Here is a 24222-nt window from a genome sequence, read left to right as displayed (position 1 = left end):
TGGGTTCAAGCAGTTCTCATGCCTCAGCCTCCCGAGTAGCTAGGATTACAGGAGTGTGCCACCACACCCGGCTAGTTTTTTGTATTTTTAGTTGAGATGGGGTTTCGCTATGTTGGCCAGACTTGAATTCCTGGCCTCAAGTGATTCACCTGCTTTGGTCCCCAAAGTGCTGGGATTACAGGCATGAGCCACCGCACCTGGCCCAGAATTTTATATGATCTTCATATCAACCCTGTGAGGTAGATGGGGGGCGGGTACGTAACTGCATTTTACAGATACAGAAAACAGGTTTTTAAAACATGGCTTACTCAAAACTAGCAAGCATATTTGAGTCATTGTCAGTCTAGCCTTCATGTTTTGGATCAGCGTCAGCCTCTTAGGTCCTCCCTGTGTACAGTTGTGTCCCTCCAACAAACATGCCTTTCCCCTTACCTTGCTTTTTTTAATTGTATTCATCACTGTCTAGCATACTATTTATTGTTTGTCTCCCTGCCTGTAGTAACCCCACTCCATCCTGCAGCCCCAAGAATGTAACCTCCATGAGGCCAGAGAATATTTTTCTTTTATTCACTGCTGTATTCCAAGAACCTGGAACAGTGTCTGTAGCAGGTGCTCAAATATGTTTACCAGAAGGAATGATAGGTCATGTGGGACCCTCAAGTTTGGGGTTCATTTTTTAGTCACTCAGAATAGTACTGATCTGTCTGCCCATGTTGTCATACACACAGTCACAGCATGGCAGCAATGGGGTACTAACTAGAAAGAAGCCGTGAATTTAGGTTTTCCATCTATCTGTGATTCAGAGAACTTCAGGTCAGTGACTATACTTGGGCCTTGACCTTTGAGGCCTGAGGTCAATCTTGTGTAGACCAAGAGTGGTCCTAAAATAGCTGAAACTCTTGATTCTGTATTTGATTTGAACGAGTGTCACACACAGCATCAGTTCTGTGCCAGGCACTGTGCTAATTATTGCCGCTCCCTGCCCAGTGAAGCACAGGCAGCCCAAGAACGAAGGCCCTCCCTAGCGCACCTCACTGGTGTAGTCTGCAGTAAACTATACACCAGCTCTGGATAACCCTACAACTCCCAAGTTCCTGTACCTATTCGGTCTACCTGAACTGTTGTTCTCTAGCTTCTTCTTGATCGCACCCAATGGAATGCAGCTTCTTCCCCAGGAAGCATCCCTGCAGTGCCTTGTTATTTCTTCTAACCCCTCCATTTTCCCATTGTACTTTGTTGGTGCCTAATATCTACATGCCTTGGTTTGCTCTAGGTGATTGTCTCCCCCACTAGACTGAGAGCTCTTACAAGACTGGGACTGTGTTTCATTTTGCTTTTGTCTTCCCTCAGAGCTTAGCATGTGCTTTTGTGTATGTTAGGCCTAAATGCTTGGGAAATTGAATTGGATAAGGGAAAGGGGATGTTAAAACTTCTAGGCTGGTGTTGAGTATTATATGGTTTTAAGACTTGAAGTTAAGCAGATTGGGGTTCATGCTGATAATTGGTTTGTTCACAGGCAACAGCGAGTGACCAAGTCACCAGCACCCGTGCATCGAGGGAATTCCTCTTCCCCTGCCCCTGCTGCCTCCATCACAAGCATGGTCAGTGACCTTTAGTAACTGTGAAGGACTTTAAGGCTTCTCCCTGTTTGGTTGTGCGTGGATTGTACCACTGTGTGCCCTAAATGTCCTTGAGTTCCTTCCACGGAAATAACTGACCTAGTAGTTTTTCATAACTGTCTATTAGGTCTTTCCCTTTTAGGACACAGTCTAAGTCTTAGGATTTTAATGAAGCCCCTATATTGGGGAAAATATGTTCCAGCAGAGATGATCATGGGCCAGGGCACACGAGGTGATACAGTATGTTCAAAGAAATGAACCAGGTGTGGGGAGACAGGAGGACGATAGTGAGAGACAGGAGGTGAAGTGGACAGAGGTGACTGGGTCAGACAGTGGGGAGTCTATTGAAACTTGCAGGGGAGTTCACAAATTCGGATTCACCACTTCAGGTCTCAGTGATATAAACTAAGGCTGGAACAGAAGGGTTTGCTTATATGCAGTGAGAAGTCTAGTTTTATAACTATCATTACTTTAAAAAAATGTTTCATTCCAGCTGGGCGTGGTGGCTCACGCCTGTAATCCCAGGACTTTCAGAGGCCAAGGTAGGTAGATTGTTTGAGTTCAGGAGTTCAAGACCAGACTGGGCAACCTAGTGAGACCCTGTCTCTACCCCAATACAAAAAATTAGTCGGGCATAGTGGTGCACATCTGTGGTCCCAGCTATACTCGGGAGGCCAAGGTGGGAGGATCACTTGAGTCCAGGAGGCAGAGGTTGCAGTGAGCCAAGATCGTGCCACTGCCCTCCCTAGTGAGTCCCCATCTCAAAAAAAAAAAAAAAAAAGTTTCATTCCCCACAAATCTTTATCATCTAATCAAAGCTGATAGAGAAGAAGGAAAAAAAAAAAAAACTTTGCTGTGTGCTTCAGAACCCCACGTGGGTCTTTGCACCAGTGACCTTGAAGGCAGCAGGGTTTGGAAAGAACTTTTTTGTTTATAAGTCATGCCCTGTCTCCTGCCATCAAAGATGTGGGGTTGTTTGGTGAGAAAAGGCAAATGCATAATAAAATCACCAAGGTAGAAATAGTGAAGAGGTAAGAAATGACTCCAAATGATTAATCCTGATGGCTGAGGAGACTATTGAGATAAATTTGACTTTTCTGGTAGCCAAGTTAAGAAGGGAAATATTAGGAGTATGGAGTAATTCTGGTTTTGATGTTATCTTTGAAATGTCCTTTTGCAGAAGGAAGGTCTGTTGCTCCAAGTTATATTTCTGGCCATGTTCTTTCTCTCTTGCCAGCCTAATCCCAGGCTGGGAAATCTGTGACACAGAGGCTGCATAGGCATGTCCCCATTATCACACAGTTGTAAGCAAGGGATAATGTACTTGGGACACTGCCTATTTGCCCCATTCTGTTTTTCCTCCAGCAGCTACAGAATACTACAGTTGGCCTATGCTACCAATGTGGGGACTCTTTGTTGAGTATCTTGACAAGTTAATCCTGGCTTAGTATTAGAGAAAGGCACTTAGAGAATATGCTAATGCCAATTGTTTTTCTCTGCAGCTTTCTCCTTCCTTTACCCCTACCTCAGTGATTCGTAAGATGTACGAGAGCAAAGAGAAAAGCAAGGAGGAGCCAGCATCTGGAAAAGCAGCTCTTGGTGACAGTAAAGAGGATACTCAGAAGGCCAGTGAAGGTACTGCAGAGCTGTTAAGGGCACTGCTCAACAAAGTATGTGATGGAGAAAACATGGGCCTGAGCGCTGACCAGCCTGATATTCTATACAAAGCCCTGGGCAAGACCACTAGCTTCTCTGGACTATGGTTCTGTGTCAGTGAGAAGGTTCTGTGTGACAGTGAGAAGAATTGGGCCAGCTCACAATTGCTTGGTTGCTTGAAATTTGACCAATCTAAGAGTGCTACTACCAGACGGGTAGAATGAGTGTTAGTTTAGAATCCTTAGTTAGGCTTCAAAGTTGAATAATTAGTATACTTATTTGGCAAATTAATATAATTCAGCTAGTTTTACTTCTGAAAGATTATGTCCAGCCTGTGGAGACTTAAGTGTCCAACATAGAAAATATGTGAGAGGCTTTTAGGAGTTGCACAGTAGGGATTGTGAAGGACGTGGTAACATGCAGATTCCAAATTAGGGTTTACAGAGGTGTTAAAAGTATAGATTTGAGAGATTTTTGCCTGTGTTTGAGAAGGCTTGGGGTGGGGGTGGGGAGGAAATCCTGTTGGTACTATTAAGACAGTTTGGGTTCTTTGACCAGACTCTAATTGCCATTTAGATTTTCTGTTGTGATGGATTTGCATAATCTAGGCCACAGCCATTTGTGCAGAGAAGGGTGCCCAACAATTCATCTTCTGGTCCTGTTTATGAAGCAAATGATGGTTCCTACCGTGTAGTCCTCTAAACTTGTTAAGGGTATCAGATAAGAATTGTGACCTTAAGAAATGAGATTTATTAGACCAGTGGGAGGCCACAAGTGTTTGGGAGAGGTTTACCAAAATATTTTTTGTTTGGTTCCTCACAGAAAACCTCCTGTCATCCAGCTCTGTACCCAGTGCCGATCGAGACTCTTCTCCCACTACAAATCCCAAACTGTCAGCATTACAGAGGTCTTCGTGTTCCACCCCACTGTCCCAGACCAACCGTTACACCAAAGAACAAGATTATCGACCTAAAGCAACTGGGAGAAAAACACCCACCTTGGCATCCCCAGTTCCTACAACACCTTTTCTCCGCCCTGTCCACCAAGTTCCCCTTGTCCCCCATGTCCCTATGGTTAGGCCTGCTCACCAGCTTCACCCAGGGTTGGTACAGAGGATGCTGGCCCAGGGAGTACATCCACAGCATCTTCCAAGTTTGCTCCAAACTGGTGAGTTTCCAGCCTGACTTGGGTGTCGTCAGTTTGTGGGCCTAGAGGACAATTGTTGGCACTGATGAAGTGCTATAATGTGGGAGATTTCCATCCCTAGAAAGATGTTACTAGATTCTCCCATCTAACTGGCAGGCAGTGGGCCCAATCCAGTCAATCCCCTAGTCCTTTAAAAGATTAGGAACCTAGCTTGAAGATTCTTTTTTTTTTCCTTTTTGTAGAGACAGAAGTCTCACTCTGTCTCTCTGGCTGGAGTGCAGTGGCACAATCTCAGCTCACTGCAACCTCTGCCTCCTGAGTTCAAGCAATTCTCCTGCCTCAGCCTCCCGAGTAGCTAGGACTACAGGTGCACGCCGCCACACCCGGATAATTTATTTTGTATTTTAGTAGAGACAGGATTTCACCGTGTTGCCCAGGCTGGTCTCAAACTCCTAAGTTTAGGCAATCCACCCACATCGGCCTCCCAAAGTGTCAGGATTGCAGGCGTGAGCCAGAGGATTCTTCATTCGTTTTTCAGTCAGAGTCTTGCTCTGTCGCCGAGGCTAGAGTGCAGTGGCACGATCTCTGCTCACGGCAACCTCTGCCTCTCCCGAGTTCTAGGTCCCTGCCTCAGCCTTCCGAGTAGCTGGGATTACAGGTGCCTGCCACTACACCTGGCTAATTTTTGTATTTTTAGTAGAGACAGGGTTTCACCATGTTGGCCATACTGGTCTCGAACTCCTGACCTTGTGGTCTGCCTGCTTTGGCCTCCCAAAGTGCTGGGGATTACAGGCGTGAGCCACTGCGCAGAGCCCTTCATTCTTAACAAACTTCCAGATCAGCAAAACTGTACAGTGAAGCTGGAAAACTTCCAGGTAACGTTAAGACTACTCAGCTGCTTGCTTTTTCTGCTCAACAGGTGTGCTTCCTCCTGGGATGGACTTGACTCATTTACAGGGAATATCTGGCCCCATCCTGGGTCAGCCCTTTTACCCTTTACCTGCTGCTAGTCACCCTCTCTTAAACCCTCGTCCTGGAACACCTCTGCATCTGGCAATGGTGCAACAGCAGCTACAGCGCTCAGGTGGGTTCAGGAATGTGACAGGTGAGTTTGGGACGGACTTAGGGAGTCTTGAAGCTTTGAGGACTAGTTTCCAGTGGAGATGAATTAACACTTTCATTCTTTACCTTGTTCTAAGTTTGGGACAAAGTGTAACCAGATAATAAGATGAAGTAAATTGACCTCTATGCAATTTGGGATTACTGTTCCTGCAAAGTCAGTGGGAAAAGCCAAGTGTGTTCTGGCTTTTTCCTTTGCCTGTTAGGAGAGAGGGCTGAGAATCCAACAGAGGTTCAGCATCCGGCCTGCCCAGGGTATATGCCCCCTCACCAGTTAATGTTGCTGCTTCTGTGATGTGGTTATTTAGCCATGAGAAGTAGCGGTCATGTCATCCAGGGTGGGTTTTCAATACTGGTAGCTTCTGAATAGCTCAGCTTTCCATGGTACTGTTTTCTGGCATTGTTGGTATTTTGCAAAGGAGTTTCTAAAGCCCTAGAAAAAATCCTCTAGTAAAGACTTTTCTTTGGATAGGGTTTGAATGAAGCAGGGTCTAATAAACTTTCCTTCTCACGCTGTGAATGATAACCCTTCTTATCTCCACAGTTCTGCATCCTCCAGGCTCTGGTTCCCAGGCAGCAGCTGTCAGCGTTCAGACAACCCCTCAGAACGTGCCCAGCCGGTCAGGCCTGCCCCACATGCACTCCCAGCTGGAGCATCGCCCCAGCCAGAGGAGCAGCTCCCCTGTGGGCCTTGCCAAATGGTTTGGCTCAGATGTGCTACAGCAACCCCTGCCCTCCATGCCCGCCAAAGTTATCAGTGTAGATGAATTGGAATACCGACAGTGAGCAGGGCAGGCAGACTCAACTAAGCCTGGACCTGTGGTGGCACACTGGGCAGGACCCTGCTTCATCTCGGGTTGGTTTATGGGCTTTTACTTTGGAGCACTCTGTGAAGCTATTTGGTGGAACCCATGCATCCGGTGTGGTCCGCATTATGATGGAAGGATCTTAACCAGTCGAGTGGAGTGTACGTTGTCTGAATACAGGATGCACAATGTTGTCAATCCTGGAAATGGTCTTTCTTTTTTGTAAGATATGTGAATGAAGTGTTGGTGTCCTCACCAAGAGGTGGCACCTAAGGGTTCTGAGGAAATAAATGTATAGACCCTTATGTACAGACCTGTGTATAAACAACTTTTGTATATACATATAGGATAGCTTTTTTGAACTTATACAGCTGTACATAAAAGTAGCTGATATTAGTTAGGCCTGTGTCAACAGTTTGGATTTTTTTTCACTTGTACATTTGGGATTTTCTTTTGGTTGATTAAAATTGCATATGCTAAGTGTGTGAATGAAGTAACTGACATTGTTGTGTTTATTTCCTCTCTGAAACCCTTCCTGATTTTGTTTGGAGACAGGGTCTCACTCTGTGTCACCCAGGCTGGAGTACAGTGGTGCAATCGTGGCTCACTGCAGCTTCAACCTCCTGGGCTCAAGCGATCCTCTCACCTCAGCCTCCCAAGTAGATGGAACTACAGGCACACGCCACTAACTTTTTTCTTATTTTTTGTAGAGGCAGGGTCTTACCATGTAGCCCAAGCTAGTCTGCCTAATTTCTAACCAGCCAAGCTATGCTCAGTATGTTCCTTTAGGGAAGTGATCTGAAGTTCAAGTAAGTTTTTCTTGAAAACCCATGGAAATTGGGCACTGTGGCTCACGCCTGTAATCTCAGCACTCTGGGAGGCAGAGGCAGGCGAATCACAAGGTGAAGAGATCAAGACCATACTAGCCAAGATGGTGAAATCCCATCTCTACTAAAAATACAAAACTAGCTGCACATGGTGGCGCACACTTGTAGTCCCAGCTACTCGGGAGGCTGAGACAGAAGAATCGCCTGAACCTGGGAGGCAGAGGTTGCAGTGAGCTGAGATCGCGCCACTGCAATCCAGCTTTGCGACAGAGTGAGACTCCATCTTAAAAAAAAAAAAAAAAAAAGTTAATTGGACTCTATCTTGATTTAGGAGAAATCAACTATGGCCTTTTTCCTTGAGCTTTAAAGACCCCAACAGGTCAGTTTATACTGGACTGACCCTATAGATAGCATAGCCTTGTGGCTAATACCAGGATATCTATAGTGTAATTTCCAAGATTAAACTGACCTAGTGAAAACAATTTGTTTATTGAGGAATCATCTATTACATATGGTAGTTTCTCTCAAACAAATCATGTTTACTGGGGCATCCTGTTTCTCTAAGCTCAGAGTTCTGATTCAACCCACTGAAGTCTAAGAATTTCCCTTAAGACTCATGCGTTAATTGACTCCTTGTGTTCTGTATCACATTCCTTAGCTCACAATTGTTTTATTATTCACCTTAACTATTAGTATATACATAGCACTTACGGATAAAGATTCTACAGAATACAGTACGGTTCTGAGTCCCCTTTCCTAACTGGAGGTTTTTCAGTCCTGCTGTGAGGTGATACTTATTTCCCATGCTACTCAAGTTAATTTACCAGAGTTCTAGATATTTGTCCATTCAGGACTCCATGCTAAAGAGTCAGATAATGAGGTAAAGGTCAAGGTGGTTGGATTTTTGACTACAAGGGTAGTAGAGTCTTGGGCAGCCTAAGTCTTGACCGTTTGTTAGGGAATAATGACTATAAGCCTGGAACTGCCCACCCTGCCGTGTACTTGCAGGAATACAAGAAAGCAGGTCACCTTTCAATAAAACCTGGCTTTATGGATTATGCATGAAGTCAGTCTCTTCCTGGTACTTTTCTTTCAGCCTCATTAGTAATCCCCTTCCCCCATGCTGTTCACTCCATGTGATTCCTCAGCTTCAGAAATAGACCCTCTGTTTAGAATTTTTGGCAAATGCTTTCTGGTTTCCACAGGTGGAAGCTGGAACGCAGTCCCAAGTGTCAATGGCAGAACACAGATACCTGAATCCAGTTCCACCTTTCCTGTGTATCCTCTTCCACTTATCTTACTTCCCCTTCATGTTGAACCAACGTTAATAGGTGCAAGGTAAGGAGGACTGGGTTGAAGCTGCTAGTAAAGGCTTCCTTTTCAGACTAGAAGCTAGTAGGACAGAAACAGGTACCATGCAAAGAGCAAAGCCATTAGCTGGTGATTGGCAAATGGCACCAGAAGGAAATAAGGGAGTATTGCTAAGAGTATCAGCAGAAGCTAGACATACAGGTTTTAGCAAAAGTATTTTGGTAAACACAAGGACTAGAGGAAGCGGGAAGGTGGGGGGGGGGATGAAGGCAAAAGACACATTAATGCAGTCTTCAAGGAGCTAAGACCTTGATATAGGATGAGGGCAGAGAGGAAGGGATGTCTTTGGAGAAACTTTTGATGTCTTGCAGGCACGAGATGAGTTCAGAAGCAATCAGTGCTGGAAGGATGTGCAAAATAAAAGTTAAGAGAAGCTAAGGATATAGAAGGCATCCTGAAAGTAAAACAGCTGAGGACCACAAAGCATATCATGGAAAATCTGTTAAGCAGGGGAGGTCAGGTAGGAGAGGAAAGAATAGTCCCTCCCAAAGGAAGCAGTTAAATAAGTCTTTGGGAGGTCAGTGGTAAAAGGAAGTGGGAATGAAGTGAACAGAGAGTGCAGCTAGGCCTTCCCCTAGGAGATAGCTACTGAGTGTCTTTTAAGCCAGACTCTATTAAGAGGGAAGGGAAGTGGGAGGTCCATTGGCCTTTCTTTGTGAACTATGAGCATAAACACAAACCAAGAATGACGATAACTTACAGGGTTAAATTCTGGTTCTTCAATAATTCTATTCCCTTTACTAACAATTGATTCAAAAATAGACATGTGACCCAATTTTAGGCCATGAGACAACAAACTGGGTGGCTTCTGGAAAACAGCTTCCCAAAAAGGTAAGACCAAGTTCCCTTCCATTTCAGCCGCTTAAGTTAGCACTTTCTGCTAAATGCAACTAAACGTGTTCTAACTAGTTAAATGGCACAGAACAGTGGATCTGTTTACTTGTAATAAAGTCAGGAAAGAAACATGGAATATGTAAAAGCACAGGAAATTCAAATCATGCTATGACAGCCAAACCAGTAAAGTCTTAGAGTTAATGAGGAGAAAGCCTTTAGCTGTACCTCCACAGTGGCCATACCCTAGGCAGCATTCCCAATACCAAACACACCCCTGTCCCAGAACTGCTAAGTCTAAGCCCAGAGGAGAAAGGGAAAGGTAGGGTAATTCTCTCCTCAAGGAGACCAGGGGTCCCTGGACCAAGCCATGGGGAGGGTGCTAAATGATGGACACAAAGCCTACTCACAGAACATCCTGAGGCCTTAGGATGAACTGGATTTCAGCAACCTTCTCTCCCCAACATCCTGGCAGTGCTAAATGCTTGCTCAATGAAAGTGAATTTTGGCAAGAAGAGTCCCCAGAAACCCAATATGTTCTGGCTGGAGAACAAACCTTCCTGGAAATCCCGTAGCTCAGAAAGCCAATGTTTCCCTGTTCCCCTGCAGGGTTGGGGCAGGCTCTAGACCACGGCCTCTATCATGAACGCACCAGTGGTATCAAGGCCGATATTCTGAAAAGTAACTACGATACCAGGCTTCAGGAGCTTACCTTCCAGGTCTGGGGACAGTGACAAGACCAAGCTCCAGGAAGACTATCAAAGGGAAACAACCGCTATTAGGGCAGCAGGAGAAACAAGCACTGGACAGAGGCTGAGTATGTGAATAATCCCACACTGTGATCACTCATGACCTGCTAAAAGCTCTGGCTTGCCTCATTTGAAGAAATAATCAAATTCTGTCTTGCTGCAAACCTATTCTTCCTGATTTTCTCAGGGACTACTCTATCCATACTGAAATAATGTTTGACTTCTTCCCAAGAGCAAGTTAGTTAACAAGTTTAAGATTTCTCCTCCATACTTACATGTCCATACCCTCCCTTCTGCCCATATTCTTTAATTATTTAATTTTTATTTCTTGGAGACAGGGTCTCACTCTGTCACCCAGGCTGGAGTGCAGTGGCCCATCTTAGCTCACTGCAGCCTCAACCTCCCAGGCTCAAGCAGTCCTCACCTCAGCCCCCCGAACAGCTGGGACTACAGGCATGCACCACCATGCCCACCTAATTTTTTAAATTTTTTTGTAGAGATTGGTCCTCGCTATGTTGTCCAGGCTGGTCTCGAACTCCTGAGCTCAGGCGATCTTCCTGCCTTGACCTCCCAAAGTGCTGGGATTACAGGTGTGAGCTACTGGGCCCAGCCCCCTCCGCCCATATTGTTACCCACCACACCAAGATTTTCATCAACCAGTTTCACATAATCAGAGCAATCCCCTTAAATTCCTATATTCCTAGTCCCCCAAATATCTGATTATGTCCTTAGCATCCTCTCAAGTAGTCCTGACACCAACCCTCCTCCTAAACCTCCCACCTCCATATATACACATATGTGAACACACAAACCTGCTTTGATCACACCAGTTGCCTCACTTGCAATGCACCTTCGCCCAAGTTATTGGCTGAAGCCAGGACTTTCATGGGGATTCAAGCAGAAAGTCTGGGTTATGGGAAAGAAGGCATTTAGTTGGCCGGGCACGGTGGCTCACACCTGTAATCCCAGCACTCTGGGAGGCTGAGGCAGGCGGATCACCTGAGGTCAGGAATTCAAGACCAGCCTGACCAACATGGAGAAACCCCATCTCTACTAAAAATACAAAATTAGCGGGGCATGGTGGTACCTGCCTGTAATCCCAGCTAATCAGGAGGCTGACACAGGAGAATCACTTGAACCTGGGAGGCGGAGGTTGCGGTGAGCCGAGATCATGCCATTGCACTCCAGCCTGGGCAGCAAGAGCGAAACTCCATCTCAAAAAAAAAAAAAAAAGAAAAAGAAAAAAGCATTTTAGTGGCCCAGCTGGCAACATAGTTCAGCTCAACATTCAGCCCAACACAGATGATGTACAGCTGTGCTCTGCATAGGGCAGACAGCCCAGTAAAAGGCTCGGTGCAACAAAAGCCAAGAGTCATTGAGTACTTACAAATTGCTTAGCACAGTATTTGACATATAAGTACCATCTCCCTCCATTGCTAACAATCACCACCGCAGAAAGTAAGTGCTATTACTATCCCCATGTTACATGAGGAAACTGAGGCTCATAAAGTTTGGGTAATTTGTTCAGGGCTCCACAGCTAACTAGAGGTGGACCTGCAATTTCAAACCCTGATCTGCCTGGTCGGAGTACTTAATTACATGATCTCCCAAAATAGGTTAGCCTTGCGGGGAGTGATCAGTTAACTTACATAAAGTCCTTCCTCTCTCCAGTATCATGTGGGAAAGACTACTTGAAAGGACTGAAAGCCATATCTAGTTTCGAAGGGGTTCCCATAAGTAAACATCAAATAAGATGCAGCATGTCATATTTTTATCCATTTCACACTCAAGATGAAGTTCCCAAGGATCCCTTCTGTAGCTGCTTCACCGTATATACCCTTCCTCATTCAGCCCATCCCAAAACAAATTCTGACAATGACACATGAGCTGCATGTAGCTGACCAGCCTACCAGGTCTTTTATGCAGTTCGACATACAAGGTGACACCAAGGTTAGACAAATGAAGTTCCAGTTTGGATGCCTCCATCTCCCTCCCCTGGATCCTGATCCAGTGACTGCCAAAACCAGAAAGAACTGGGGTAGGGTGCCTGATCATGGGGAACGCTGTTGTGGTTCGCCCGGCAGATGGGAAAAGGGAAAGGTTTCACTTCTTCACAATTTGAATGACATCCTCGTCCTCCAACGTATGGTCTTTACCCACTTTCTGAGGATTGTGTTTCACAGAGAGACCCCAGACCAGAGCACTGTATGGAAGGGAAAAAGAACAGTCAGTGTAAATAATAACCTAGCTTCTGCCCTATTTGCCTGGATGCCACCCTTCTGCTCAGATTTAGTATCATACCCTTAAGAACCATAGACCTACAAAAGCTTTATCTTCCCTAGCAGCATGAGACACTGAAGCCTTAACATAAAAGCCGGTAAAGACTTCTGGAAGTTGTGTGGTTCCTCTTATTGCAGAAAGTTGAAGACAAAAAACATGTTTAGTATAAAGAGCCTAGTTTAAAATTAAAAGAAAGCATGAATTTGTTATAGAGAAATACCCTGGGCCAGGCGCAGTGGCTCATGCCTGTAATCCCACCACTTTGGGAGGCCAAAGGGCGTGGATCACCTGAGATCAGGCGTTCAAGAAAAGCCTGGCCAACATGGTGAAACCCCGTCTCCACTAAAAATACAAAAATTAGCTGGGCATGGTGGCGGGTGCCTGTAATCCCAACTACTCGGGAGGCTGAGGCAGAAGAATGGCTTAAACCCGGGAGGCGGAGGTTTCAGTGAGCCAAGATCATGCCATTGCACTCCAGGTTGGGCAACGAGCGAAACTCCGCCTCAAAAAAAAAAAAAAAAAAAAAACCGTCTTTAATCTTCATAGAGAAATACCCTGAAAATTTCAGACTGATTCTTACAGATACAATATCACTTATAGACTATTAGAGAATACCTGTTTTTGCTGGGTTTCCTGAAACCATCAGTGGGTACTGATAAGAAATTAGGGCCTCCCTCTTCAGCCATGCCAGGAAAATCTTCCTCCCTAACAAGAAACTGTAATTGATATGTCCTCCCGATTTACTGGAATATGTGAAGGTAATTTATATCCATGGGCCTCCAAACTTAAGAATATGTTGTGCTAGAAATGAAAACTGGTGAATAAGACACCGAGACCTGCCTCACAGAGACTAAGAACTATGTACCAAGAGTAAAAAAGGTGGCCATATTGTTATTATATTATCATTGAGTCAAAACCTCTTTAAAAAATCTATATTCCAGGCCGGGCACAGTGGCTCATGCCTCTAATTCCAGCACTTTGGGAGGCTGAGGTGGGTGGATCACGAGGTCAGGAGTTCGAGACCAGCCTGGCTAATATGGTGAAACCCTGTCTCTACTAAAAATACAAAAATTAGGCCAGGCGTGGTGGCTCACACCTGTAATTCCAGCATTTGGGAGGCCCAGGCGGGCGGATCATGAGGTCAAGAGATCGAGACCATCCTGGCCAACATGGTGAAACCCCGTCTCTACTAAAAATACAAAAAAATTAGCTGGGCGTGGTAGCGCGCACCTATAGTCCCAGCTACTTGGGAGGCTGAGGCAGGAGAATCGCTTGAACCTGGGAGGCGGAGGTTGCAGTGAGCCAAGATCATGCCACTGCACTCCAGCCTGGGCGACTGAGTCTCTCTCAGTCTCAAAAAAAAAAAAAAACCCACACACACAAAAAACACAAAGCACAGAGTAAGGGATCAATGTGGTCAAGGACATGAAGGAAATGGAAAAGCGATAAATGTTATAATTAATTAGGCCTGAAGATGAAAGTTTTCTATTATTAAGAGAGTTGTACCAGTCTGGGCAGCATGGAGAAACCCTAGCTCTAGAAAAATAGAAAAAATTAGCCAGGCATGGTGGTTTGCACCTGTAGTCCCAGCTATTTAAAAGGCTGAGGTGGGAGGATCGCCTGAGCCCAGGAGTTCAAGGCTGCAGTGAACCACGATTACGCCACTGGACTCCAGCCTGGGCGGCAACAGAACAAGACCCTATCTCAAAAAAAAACAAAAAGATAGTTGTGCAATAATTAAAGAAAAAAAAAACCAGTAAAATAAGAGCAAATAAAATCCTGTTTGCTTCGATATGTTTCTTATCTGAGACATTTTTCTCCCCTTTTTAATTCCCTGGTAAATTTAAAGTTCTGAAGGTTTTGAACAACGTTTTGCCACCATAGAAGGAAAGAGCTATATATAAATCTACAAAGTTTGAAAAAGGACAGTGTTTAACTTTTTACAAAAGTCATCTTTACCAGTTAAAGTAACTGCCAAAGCATAATGTTTTGACTGTGGTGGAAATTAGCACTTACATGTGGAATATAGTTGTTTTATATATAAGGATCTGAAGGTCAAAAAAGGACTTCACTCTCTCAGTACTCTTAGGATCAGAAACAAGTTTTGTTTTTTCTTTGTTTGGTTGGTTTTTTGAGGCAGGGTCTCAGTCCGCTGCCCAGGCTAGAGTACAGGGGGCATGATCATTATCATGGCTCGCTGCAGTGTCAACCTCCTGGGCTCAAGCAATCCTACCTCTGCCTCCTGAGTAGCTGGGACCACAGGTGCCTGGTACCATGTCTGGCTAATTTTTTAATTTTTGATAAAGACGGGGGTCTCACTATATTGCCTAGTCTGATCTCACACTCCTGGACTCAAGCAGTCCTCCTGCCTTGGCCTCCCAAAGTGCTGAGATTACAGGCGTGAGCTACCACACCTAGCCCTATTTTCTTCTTTTGTTTTTAACCCTTTTTCCTATTCAGAAAAAAAAGTGCGGCGGGCACAGTGGCTCACGCCTGTAATCCCAACACTTTGGGAGGCCGAGGCGGACAGATCACGAGGTCAGGAGATCGAGACCATCCTGGCTAACATGGTGAAACCCCGTCTCTACTAAAAATACAAAAAATTAGCCAGGCGTGGTGGCAGGCACCTGTAGTTCCAGCTACTCGGGAGGCTGAGGCAGGAGAATGGCGTGAACCCGGGAGGCGGAGCTTGCAGTGAGCCGAGATCGCGCCACTGCACTCCAGCCTGGGCAACAGAGCAAGACTCCGTCTCAAAAAAAAAAAAAAAAAAAAAAAAATGGGGAAGGCCGGGTGCAGTGGCTAGTGTCTGTAATCCCAGCACTTTGGGAAGCCAAAGCAGGAGAATCGCTTGAACCCAGGAGTTCGAGACCAGCCAGGGCAACATAGGGAGACCCTGTCTCTACAAATAAAAAAAAAATTTGCTGGGCATGGTGGCATACACTTATGGTCTCAGCTACTCAGAAACTGAGGTAGGAGGATCGCTTGAGCCTGGGAAGTCGAGACTGCAGTGAGCTGTGACAGAGCCACCACACTCCAGCCTGGGAGACAGAGAACCTGTCTCAAAAATAATACTAAGTGGGAAGGCTAAAATGAACCCTGTAGTGGCCGGGCGTGATGGCTCACGCCTGTAATCCCAGCACTTTGAGAGGCCAAGGCGGGCGGATCACGAGGTCAGGAGATCAAGACCATCCTGGCTAACACGGTGAGACCCCATCTCTACTAAAAATATAAAAAATCAGCTGAGTGTGGTGGCGGGTGCCTGTAGTCCCAGCTACTCAGGAGGCTGAGGCAGGAGAATGGCGTGAACCCGGGAAGCAGAGCTTGCAGTGAGCGGAGATCGCGCCACTGCACTCTAGCCTGGGCGACAGAGCGAGACTCCATCTCAAAAAAATAAAAAAAAAAATTAACCCTGTAGTATTGAACTAGAATCAGAGATAACAGTATAAACTCATGGTTTTTAGGAAAGATGGATAAATGATGGATAGTGAGGAAGGATAAGACAGATACAGAAATACAGATGTGTATGTAAGCATCATTAGTATCCATACATGTATTTCCTAACTTTATTTGCTGAGAGGGCCTACAGGCAATGATAACCTACTTGCTAACAATGAGCACACTTAGCACCCACATCTTGAAAACTGGGGCTCCTTGGAGAAGTGACTAATTTTCAGGGCTAGTGCAGGCAAAATCAATGTCATTTGGGAACATCTACGTATTAACACTACCAAAAAGTAAGGAAAGGCTGGGCACGGGTGGCTGATGCCTGTAATCCTACACTTTGGGAGGCAGAGATGGAAGGATCACTTGAACCCAGGAGTTTGAGAAGCCTGGGCAACACTGCAAGACCCCATCTCTACAATAAATAAATGGCTCATGCCTGTAATCCCAGCACTTTGGGAGGTGAAGGTAGGCGGATCACTAGAGCCCAGGCATTGGAGACCAGTCTGGGCAACACAAGTCGGACCTTGTCTCTACAAAAAAAAATAGAAAAAACTAGCTGGGCATGGTGGCGCACACTTGGGAGTTCCAGCTACTCAGGAGGCTGAGGCAGGCTGAGGCTTGAGCCCATGAGATCAAGGCTACAGTGAGCTGTGATCGTGCCACTGCACTCCGGCTTGGACAACAGTGAGACCGTGTCTCAAAAAAAAAAGGAGCTTATCAAAAGAACACAGGGGCCAACATGAAAGAGTTCCTAATGGCCAAAGCTTTGTAATAATTTGAGCAACAAAATAATAATAGTATTAGATTACATCCTATAGAATAAAATAACCAAGAGCTCATACTGATAGGAATTATGAGTTAAATAGAGAAGTGGTAGCTCTAACACACAGAAGTCCAATAAATAAATGTAAAATAAAAAAGGAAAATAAAGAATCACCATTAGGCCAGGCGTGGTAGCTCATGCCTGTCTGTAATCCTAGCACTTTGGGAGGCCGAGGCAGGCAGATCACCTGAGGTCAGGAGTTTGAGACCAGCCTGACTACTAAAAATACAAAAATTTCTACTAAAAATACAAAAATTAGCCGGGCACGGTGGCACACGCCTGTAGTACCAGCTACTCAGGAGGCTGAGGCAGAAGAATTGCTTGAACCCAGGAGCCAGAGGTTGCAGTGAGCTGATATCGTGCCACTACACTCCAGCCTATGGCTAGGTAAACACCATAGCCATAAATGTCACAAACAAGCCTCACCAGTAGATGCTAATAGCAGGCAAAAATTTGAAGAGAAAAAGGACTTTCACAGTCTCAAAAGTACCCCGAGATACTTATAAAATACGGAGAGAAAAATACTACCTTCACGGCAGAGAAACCCACCCTACACCAACTTAACCAAGTAATCAATGTGAATATTATCATCGGTGAGGTATATCAACATCATGAATCTCATATAATGATACATTGAGAGAACATATCATTATTTTTGTGGTATTCTTACCAAAAATGCATAATCTCATTTCAATCATGAAAGAACACTGGACAAACTCAAACTAAGGAATATTCAATCAAACAACTAGTGAACACTCTTCAAAAGTGTCAAGATCATCAATGACAGTGAAAGTCTAAGGAAATATTACTGGTAGACTAGAACACAAGACTACAAACAAGTAACAACTAGATGCCACACAGGTTCCTGGAACACAAAACAGACACTAGTAAAAGAAAAAGTAATAAAATTCAAATAAGATCTATAGTTAACAACATCATACCAATGCTTATTTCCTGTTTTTGATAATTTTATAGTAATGTGAGCTGTTAACATTAGAAGTGGGGTGAGAGATAAAAGGAAACTTTGGGCTGGGCGCAGTGGCTCACGCCTGTAATCCCAGCACTTTGGGAGGCCGAGGCGGGCGGATCACAAGGTCAGGAGATCAAGACCATCCTGGCTAACACGGTGAAACCCCGTCTCTACTGAAAAATACAAAAAAAATTAGCCAGGCGTGGTGGCGGGCACCTGTAGTCCCAGCTACTCGGGAGGCTGAGGCAGGAGAATGGCATGAACCCTGGAGGCGGAGCTTGCAGTGAGCCAAGATTGCACCACTGCACTCCAGCCTGGGCGACACAGCGAGACTCCGTCTCAAAAAAAAAAAAGGAAACTTTGTGCTGTATTTGCAACTTTGCTATTGGCCTAAAATAAGTTCAAAATAAAAAATTAATATGCTGGGCATAGTGGCTCACACCTATAATCCTAACACTTTGGGAGGCTGAAGCAGGTGAATCGCTCGAGCTCAGGAATTCAAGACCAGCCTGGGAAACAAAGCAAGACCTCGTCTCTAATAAACATTTTTTAAGGCCAGGCACAGTGGCTCATGCCTGTAATCCCAGCACTTTGGGGGGCGAGGTCAAGAGTTCAAGACCAGACTAACTAACATGGAGGAACCCCGTTTCTACTAAAAATACAAAATTAGCTGGGCATGGTGGGTGGCACATGCCTGTAATCCCAGCTACTCAGGAGGTTGAGGCAGGAGAATCACTTGAACCCGGGAAGCATAAGTCGCAGTGAGCCAAGATCATGCCATTGCACTCCAGCCTGGGCAACAAGAGCGAGACTGTCTCAAAAAATGAAAAATTAAAAATTAGCTGGGTATAATGGTGTGCACCTGTAGTCCCAGCTATTCAGGAGGCTGAGGCATGAGGACTGCTTGAGCCCAGAAGATTGAGGCTCCAGTGAGCTATGATCTCACCACTCCCTCCAGCCAAGGCAACAGCAAGACCGTCGCAAAAATAAAATAATTTTTTTTCAGCCTGTGTCAGCAGTGAAAAATGTAAGAGATTAGGGAGGTTTTGCCCATGTTTAAGGTTTAGAAGGGGGCTCAGTACCCAGTAGAGGCCAGTGTGACATTGGCAGGAATTATTAATATTTGTGTTTGCCAAGAGGAAGATGAAATAATGAGGGAAGGTCAGGGTTGTTTGTGTCATCAGGCTTCCTGACCTAAAGAGGTTTCTAGAGCTCTTCCTATTCTAATTAGGCACGGTTTTAAGAAGACACTGCAGAGTTCTAGCCAAGCAAACATTTCAGTAGCCTCCTTCCTACCTTCTTTTTTAAAATGCTATCCTAAGAATTACTAGTTAGTAAAATTGGTAACTCATAGGAAAAAGGAGGGACCACAGGCCCATGATACTTACTATTTAAATTCTTTGATAAGATTTTTGTGAATCTTCATGCAGAAATCCTCCACTGTGGTCCTGGAGTAAGGAAGCACCACTGGGGATGTGTAATCTGGTAACTGGCCTTTGGGTTTGGTGTAACTAGAATAGAGAGGGCATAAAGATTACTGCCTTCTTATAATATCTCATGTGTTGAATGTATAGCAACCCTCCATCACCCCTGACATCAGACCAGGACAACCTCCAACTTAAGGGAAAAAGTGTCCTCAATATGACCTAATGACCTAGTAGATAATAGGAACCAATTTACTTATATTTTCAGAAAGAGCCAGATTTTGTTAATGAGCTCCAGAAAGTATCATTTTAGGACAGTCTGGTTAATTCCTATAGCAACATTACCCTATCCACAAAGACTTACATTCTCACTAGTTTCAGATAGTCCCAGATCTTTTCCAATAGGTCATCAAAATTCCAGCGGTGATGGGCAGAGATGGGTACACAGTGAGGCACCTTATAGATGATATCCAATTCCTCAATGGAGATTTGGTCAATCTTATTTAACACATAGATACAGGGGATATAAACTCTACAGAAATTGAAGAAAAACAGGGTATTAGTCTGGAGTTGTTGACAAAACTGTCAGACTGTTGAACAGCACACCCTCACCCAGACCCAACTGGTGCTCCCAAGAGGGACCATAAGTAGCAGATGAGCCAGAAAAAGAAAAAAGAAAAAGAAAAAGTGAACTATGGGTTGAAAAGTAACAAAAGTCAGGCCCTAGTACCAGCCACAAAGCTAATTGCTAGGAAAGCATACTGCAGTGGAAAGAACACAAGCTTTGAAGTGCTCAGACTGATTCTAATCCCAGCTGGCCCTCCACATATGCAGGTTTTGCATCCCTCAATTCAACCAACTGCAGATCAAAACCCACAGACATGGAGGGTCAGCTGTACTATACCATTTTATATAAGGGCCTTGAGCATCTGCAGGTTTCATTATCTGCAAGGGGTCCTGGAAGCAATCCTCTGTGGATATGAAGAGGTGATGTTATGTGTCCCTAGGAAAGTCACTTAACCTCTGAGTCAGTTTCCTACAAGGCTGTTTTAAAACATAATTTACACTTAAAGACTAAAAAATAAGTGTTTTATTTATTGGTACAATAAATAATATTGGTAAAACTGATATAGCATCTACCAATGTCATATTCCTAGTGTCCAATCAATATGACAGCTAAGGTTACTAATAATTAGGCAAGCCACAACTTCTCACGTTTAACTGCCTCACTTGTAAAATGCCTAACTGAAAACACTGGCTTCTGTTTGTTTTCAAATGAGGAGTAAATACACTCATCCAACATATAGGAACAAATGACTAGGAGAGCAACTAAAAATATTACATGCAAATGCTATGAGTAATTTTAACAGTGACTTAACTTATTAAAGTCTCAGTAATATTAATGGGCTGGGCATAGTGGCTTATGCCTATAATCCCAACACGTTGGGAGGCCAAGGCAGGCAGATTGCTTGAGCCCAGGAGTTCAAGACCAGTCTCGGCAACGTGGTGAAACAACATCTCTACAAAAAATACAAAAATTAGCCGGGCTTGGTGGCACATGCCCATAGTCCCAGCTACTCAGGAGGTTGAGGTGGGAGGATGGATTGAGCCCGGGAGTTCAAGGCTGCGGTAAGCCGTGATCACACCACTGCACTACAGCCTGGGCAACAAGAGCATGACTCTGTCTCAAAAAAAAAAAAAAAGTAATGTATCATGAAACAGATATTCAGCTACATACTCTTAGGATGGAGAAAACAGACACAGCCTGGCCCGCTCGGACTTCTGTAGGACACAGCCTATATAACTTCTCAGGTGGATTAATTCTGGAAGAGCAGACTGACCTGCTACTTTCTTCAGCTATCACATGACAAAGTTTAGGGGGCAGCTTAGTTTACAGCAAGTAACTGAAACAGAGAATTTCATAGGAGGAGGCTGTAAAAGAAAAAAACTGAAATGGGGAATATGACCATCATAATTAAATTTAAAAGCAAGGAAGGATGTCAGAAATAAAAACTAATCCCTCAGTTTACCCCTAAAGAAACCAAAGCCAGCAGGCAGGGTGGCTGACGCCTGTAATCCCAGCACTTTGGGAGGCAGAGGCAGGCAGACTGCCTGAGGTTTGAGACCAGCCTGGCTAACATGGAGAAACCCCGTCTCTACTAAAAATACAAAAATTAGCCGGGTATGGTGGCGGACACCTGTAGTCCCAGCTACTTGGGAGGCTGAGGCAGGGGAATTGCTTGAACCCGGGAGGCAGAGGTTGCAGTGAGCTGAGATCGTGCCACTGCACTCCAGCCTGGGCGACAGAGCAAGACTCCAAAAAAAAAGGGGGGGGGGGAGGGGTGCCGGGCACAGCAGCTCATACCTGTAATCCCAGCACTTTGGGAGGCTGAGGTGGGTAGATCACCTGAAGTCAGGAGTTCAAGACCAGCCTGGCCAACATGGTGAAACCCCATCTCTACTAAAAATACAAAAAATTAGCCAGATGTAGTGGCAGGCGCCTATAATCCCAGCTACTCAGGGGGCTGAGGCCGAAGAATCACTTGAACCCAGGAGATGGAGGTTGCAGTGAGCCAAGATCGCGCCACTGTACTCCAGCCCGGGTGACAGAGTGAGACTCTTGTCTCACACAAAAAAAAAAAAAAAAAGAAAAAAAAAAGAAACCAAAGCCCACTATCATTTAAGATAGTAACACAGGCTGGATGCAGTGGCTCATGTCTGTAATCCTAACATTCTGGCAGGCCAAGGCAGGCGGATCACTTGAGGTCAGGAGTTTGAGACCAGTCTGGCCAACATGATGAAACCCCGTCTCTACTAAAAATACAAAATTAGCTGGGCATGGTGGTGCACACCTGTAATCTCAGCTACTTGGGAGGCTGAGGCAGCAGAATCGCTTGAACCTGGGAGGCGGAGGAGGTTACAGTGAGCTGAGATCACACCATTGCACTCCAGCCTGGGTGACAGAGTGAGACTCTGTCTCAAAAAAAAAGGCCGGGCTCACACCTGTAATCCCAGCACTTTGGGAGACCGAGGTGGGGTGGATCACCTGAGGTCAGGAGTTCGAAACCAGCCTGACCAACATGGAGAAACCCCATTTCTACTAAAAATACAAAATTAGCCAGGCGTGGCGGCACAGGCCTGTAATCCCAGCTACTCGGGAAGGCTGAGGGAGGAGAATCGCTTGAACCTGGGAAGTGGAGGTTGCGGTGAGCCGAGACTGCGCCACTGCACTCCAGCCTGGGTAACAAGAGCGAAACTCTATCTCAAAAAAAAAAAAAAAAAGAAACCAAAGCCCACTATCATTTAAGATAGTAGCACAGGCTGGACACAGTGGCTCATGCCTGTAATCCCAACATTTTGGGAGGCCGAGGCAGATGGATCACTTGAAGTCAGGAGTTCAAGACCAGCCTGGCCAACATGATGAAACCCCATCTCTACTAAAAATACAAAAATTAGCTGGGCGTGGTGGTGCGCACCTGTAATCCTAGCTACTCGGGAGGCTGAGGCAGAAGAATCTCTTGAACCTGGGAGGTGGACGTTGCAGTGAGCTGAGATCATGCCACTGCACTCTAGCCTGGGCAACAGGGTGAGACTCCATCTCAAAAAAAAAAAAAAAAGATAGTAGGACAACTGGAATTAAGATAAACTTCTGCCAGATTCAAGATCCAATACTGTTTCCATCACAAGGCTTCCAATTCAGTCAGGCACAGACTGCACACTCAGTCAGTACCTGTTTCCTTCCACCACATCAATGAGGTCATCAGCTGTAGCATCACTACGTAGAGTCACATCGGCATTATGAATCTTGTATTCGGCCAGAATGCTCTTCACAGTTTCAGCATCCAGCTCACTCTGGGGGCACTGAAAGGGAATAGCAGATGACTAGTCAGCACAAAATTTAAAAAAATAAAAATAAAAAAAATACTTGCCAAGTGTACCAATATCCATGTACCTGGAAAATTCTAGCTAAGATGCGAACTCATTACTAAATACATCCGGGATGAGTGTCACTGACTTTTAGTAGGAAATAAATGTCCAAACTCCAAGGAAGGTGTTACACACTGAACTGTGTTCCTCCTTCCCCCACCAAATAATTCACATGAAGTCTTAACCTCAGTATCTCAGAATGTGATGTATTTGGAGATAGGGTCTTTAAAGTGGTAATCAAATTAGAATAAGGTCATTAGGGTGGGGCCCTAATCCAATACTGGTGGTCCTAATAAGAAAAGGAGATTAGGACACAGACACACAGAGCAAACACCATATGAAGTCCCATCTGTAAGCCAAGGACAGAAGCCTCAGAAGAAATCAACCCTGCCATCACCTTCATCTCAGACTTCTAGCCTCTAGAATTATGAAAAATAAATTTCTGTTATTTAAAAAAGCCACCCCATCTGTGGTACCGTATTATGGCAGCACTGAAACTAACACAGAAACAATCTTAAATGTTCAAATTCGAATATTAAGACAGGATAATGGGAAAGATGTTTTGGGCAGGACAGCTGAAACCTATTCCAGTCAAATCATCTGGGCTCTGGAGTGTTAAATTTAGTAGGAAACTCTCAGTCCTCAATTCTGATAGAGAAGCAGCATTTGACAGAATTGGTCACTCCTATGTGAAACACTTTACTTGGCTTCCAGTATTTCAAACTCTTTCAGTTTTCCTTCTCTCTCTTGGTCTAAGAAGTCTTATTTCTCTGAGTCTCTTTTCTTTCTTTTTTTTTCTTTTGAGACGGAGTTTTGCTCTTGTTGCCCAGGCTGGAGTGCAGTGGCGCGATCTCAGCTCACTGCAACCTCCGTCTCCTGGGTTCAAGCAATTCTCCTGCCTCAGCCTCCGAAGTACCAGGATCACAGGCACGTGCCACCACGCCTGGCTAATTTTTGTATTTTTAGTACAGACAGGGTTTTGCCATGTTGGTCAGGCTGGCCTCCAACTCCTGACCTCATGTAATCTGCCCACTTCGGCCTCCCAAAGTGTTGGGATTACAGGCGTGAGCCACCGTGCCTGGCCGATTCTCTTTTCTTTTCTTTCTTTCTTTCTTTTTTTTTTGAGACGGAGTCCCGCTCTGTCACCAGGCTGGAGTGCAGTGGCATCATCTCGGCTCACTGCAACCTCCACCGCTTGGGTTTGATTCTCCTGCCTCAGCCTCCCGAGTA

The 24222-nt window shown here is 45.0% G+C and overlaps 2 protein-coding genes across 6 annotated transcripts in view; one reads left to right on the top strand and one right to left on the bottom strand.

Moving 5' to 3' along the window:
* The window catches only part of EIF4ENIF1 (eukaryotic translation initiation factor 4E nuclear import factor 1), a 51138-nt gene extending 44299 nt beyond the window's left edge, over nt 1-6839 (top strand). For all 4 annotated transcript variants that reach the window (XM_031005461.3, XM_055374246.2, XM_055374245.1 and 1 more), the window contains exons 15-19: nt 1517-1601; nt 3122-3254; nt 4098-4442; nt 5341-5505; nt 6085-6839. In XM_031005461.3, coding sequence (XP_030861321.2) covers nt 1517-1601; nt 3122-3254; nt 4098-4442; nt 5341-5505; nt 6085-6326 — 970 coding nt within the window. In that variant the 3' untranslated portion in view covers nt 6327-6839. The remainder of the gene's footprint in view (nt 1-1516; nt 1602-3121; nt 3255-4097; nt 4443-5340; nt 5506-6084) is intronic.
* A 5173-nt stretch (nt 6840-12012) lies between these two features.
* The window catches only part of DRG1 (developmentally regulated GTP binding protein 1), a 33133-nt gene continuing 20923 nt past the window's right edge, over nt 12013-24222 (bottom strand). Inside the window, exons 6-9 of one of the 2 annotated variants that reach the window (XM_004063343.4) lie at nt 22796-22926; nt 19430-19597; nt 19030-19152; nt 12013-12327 (exon numbers count right to left, since the gene is read on the bottom strand). In XM_004063343.4, coding sequence (XP_004063391.1) covers nt 12228-12327; nt 19030-19152; nt 19430-19597; nt 22796-22926 — 522 coding nt within the window. In that variant the 3' untranslated portion in view covers nt 12013-12227. Of the gene's footprint in view, nt 12328-13002; nt 13110-19029; nt 19153-19429; nt 19598-22795; nt 22927-24222 lie in introns of those variants that run through there. The other variant, XM_055374247.2, reaches the window with a different exon arrangement.

The sequence above is a fragment of the Gorilla gorilla genome, chromosome 23, assembly GCF_029281585.2.
Source record: "Gorilla gorilla gorilla isolate KB3781 chromosome 23, NHGRI_mGorGor1-v2.1_pri, whole genome shotgun sequence".
In the NCBI taxonomy this organism is placed as follows: Eukaryota; Metazoa; Chordata; class Mammalia; order Primates; family Hominidae; genus Gorilla; species Gorilla gorilla.
Note: the sequence above shows the minus strand (reverse complement) of the source record. Positions and strands in the feature narration are given on the sequence as shown.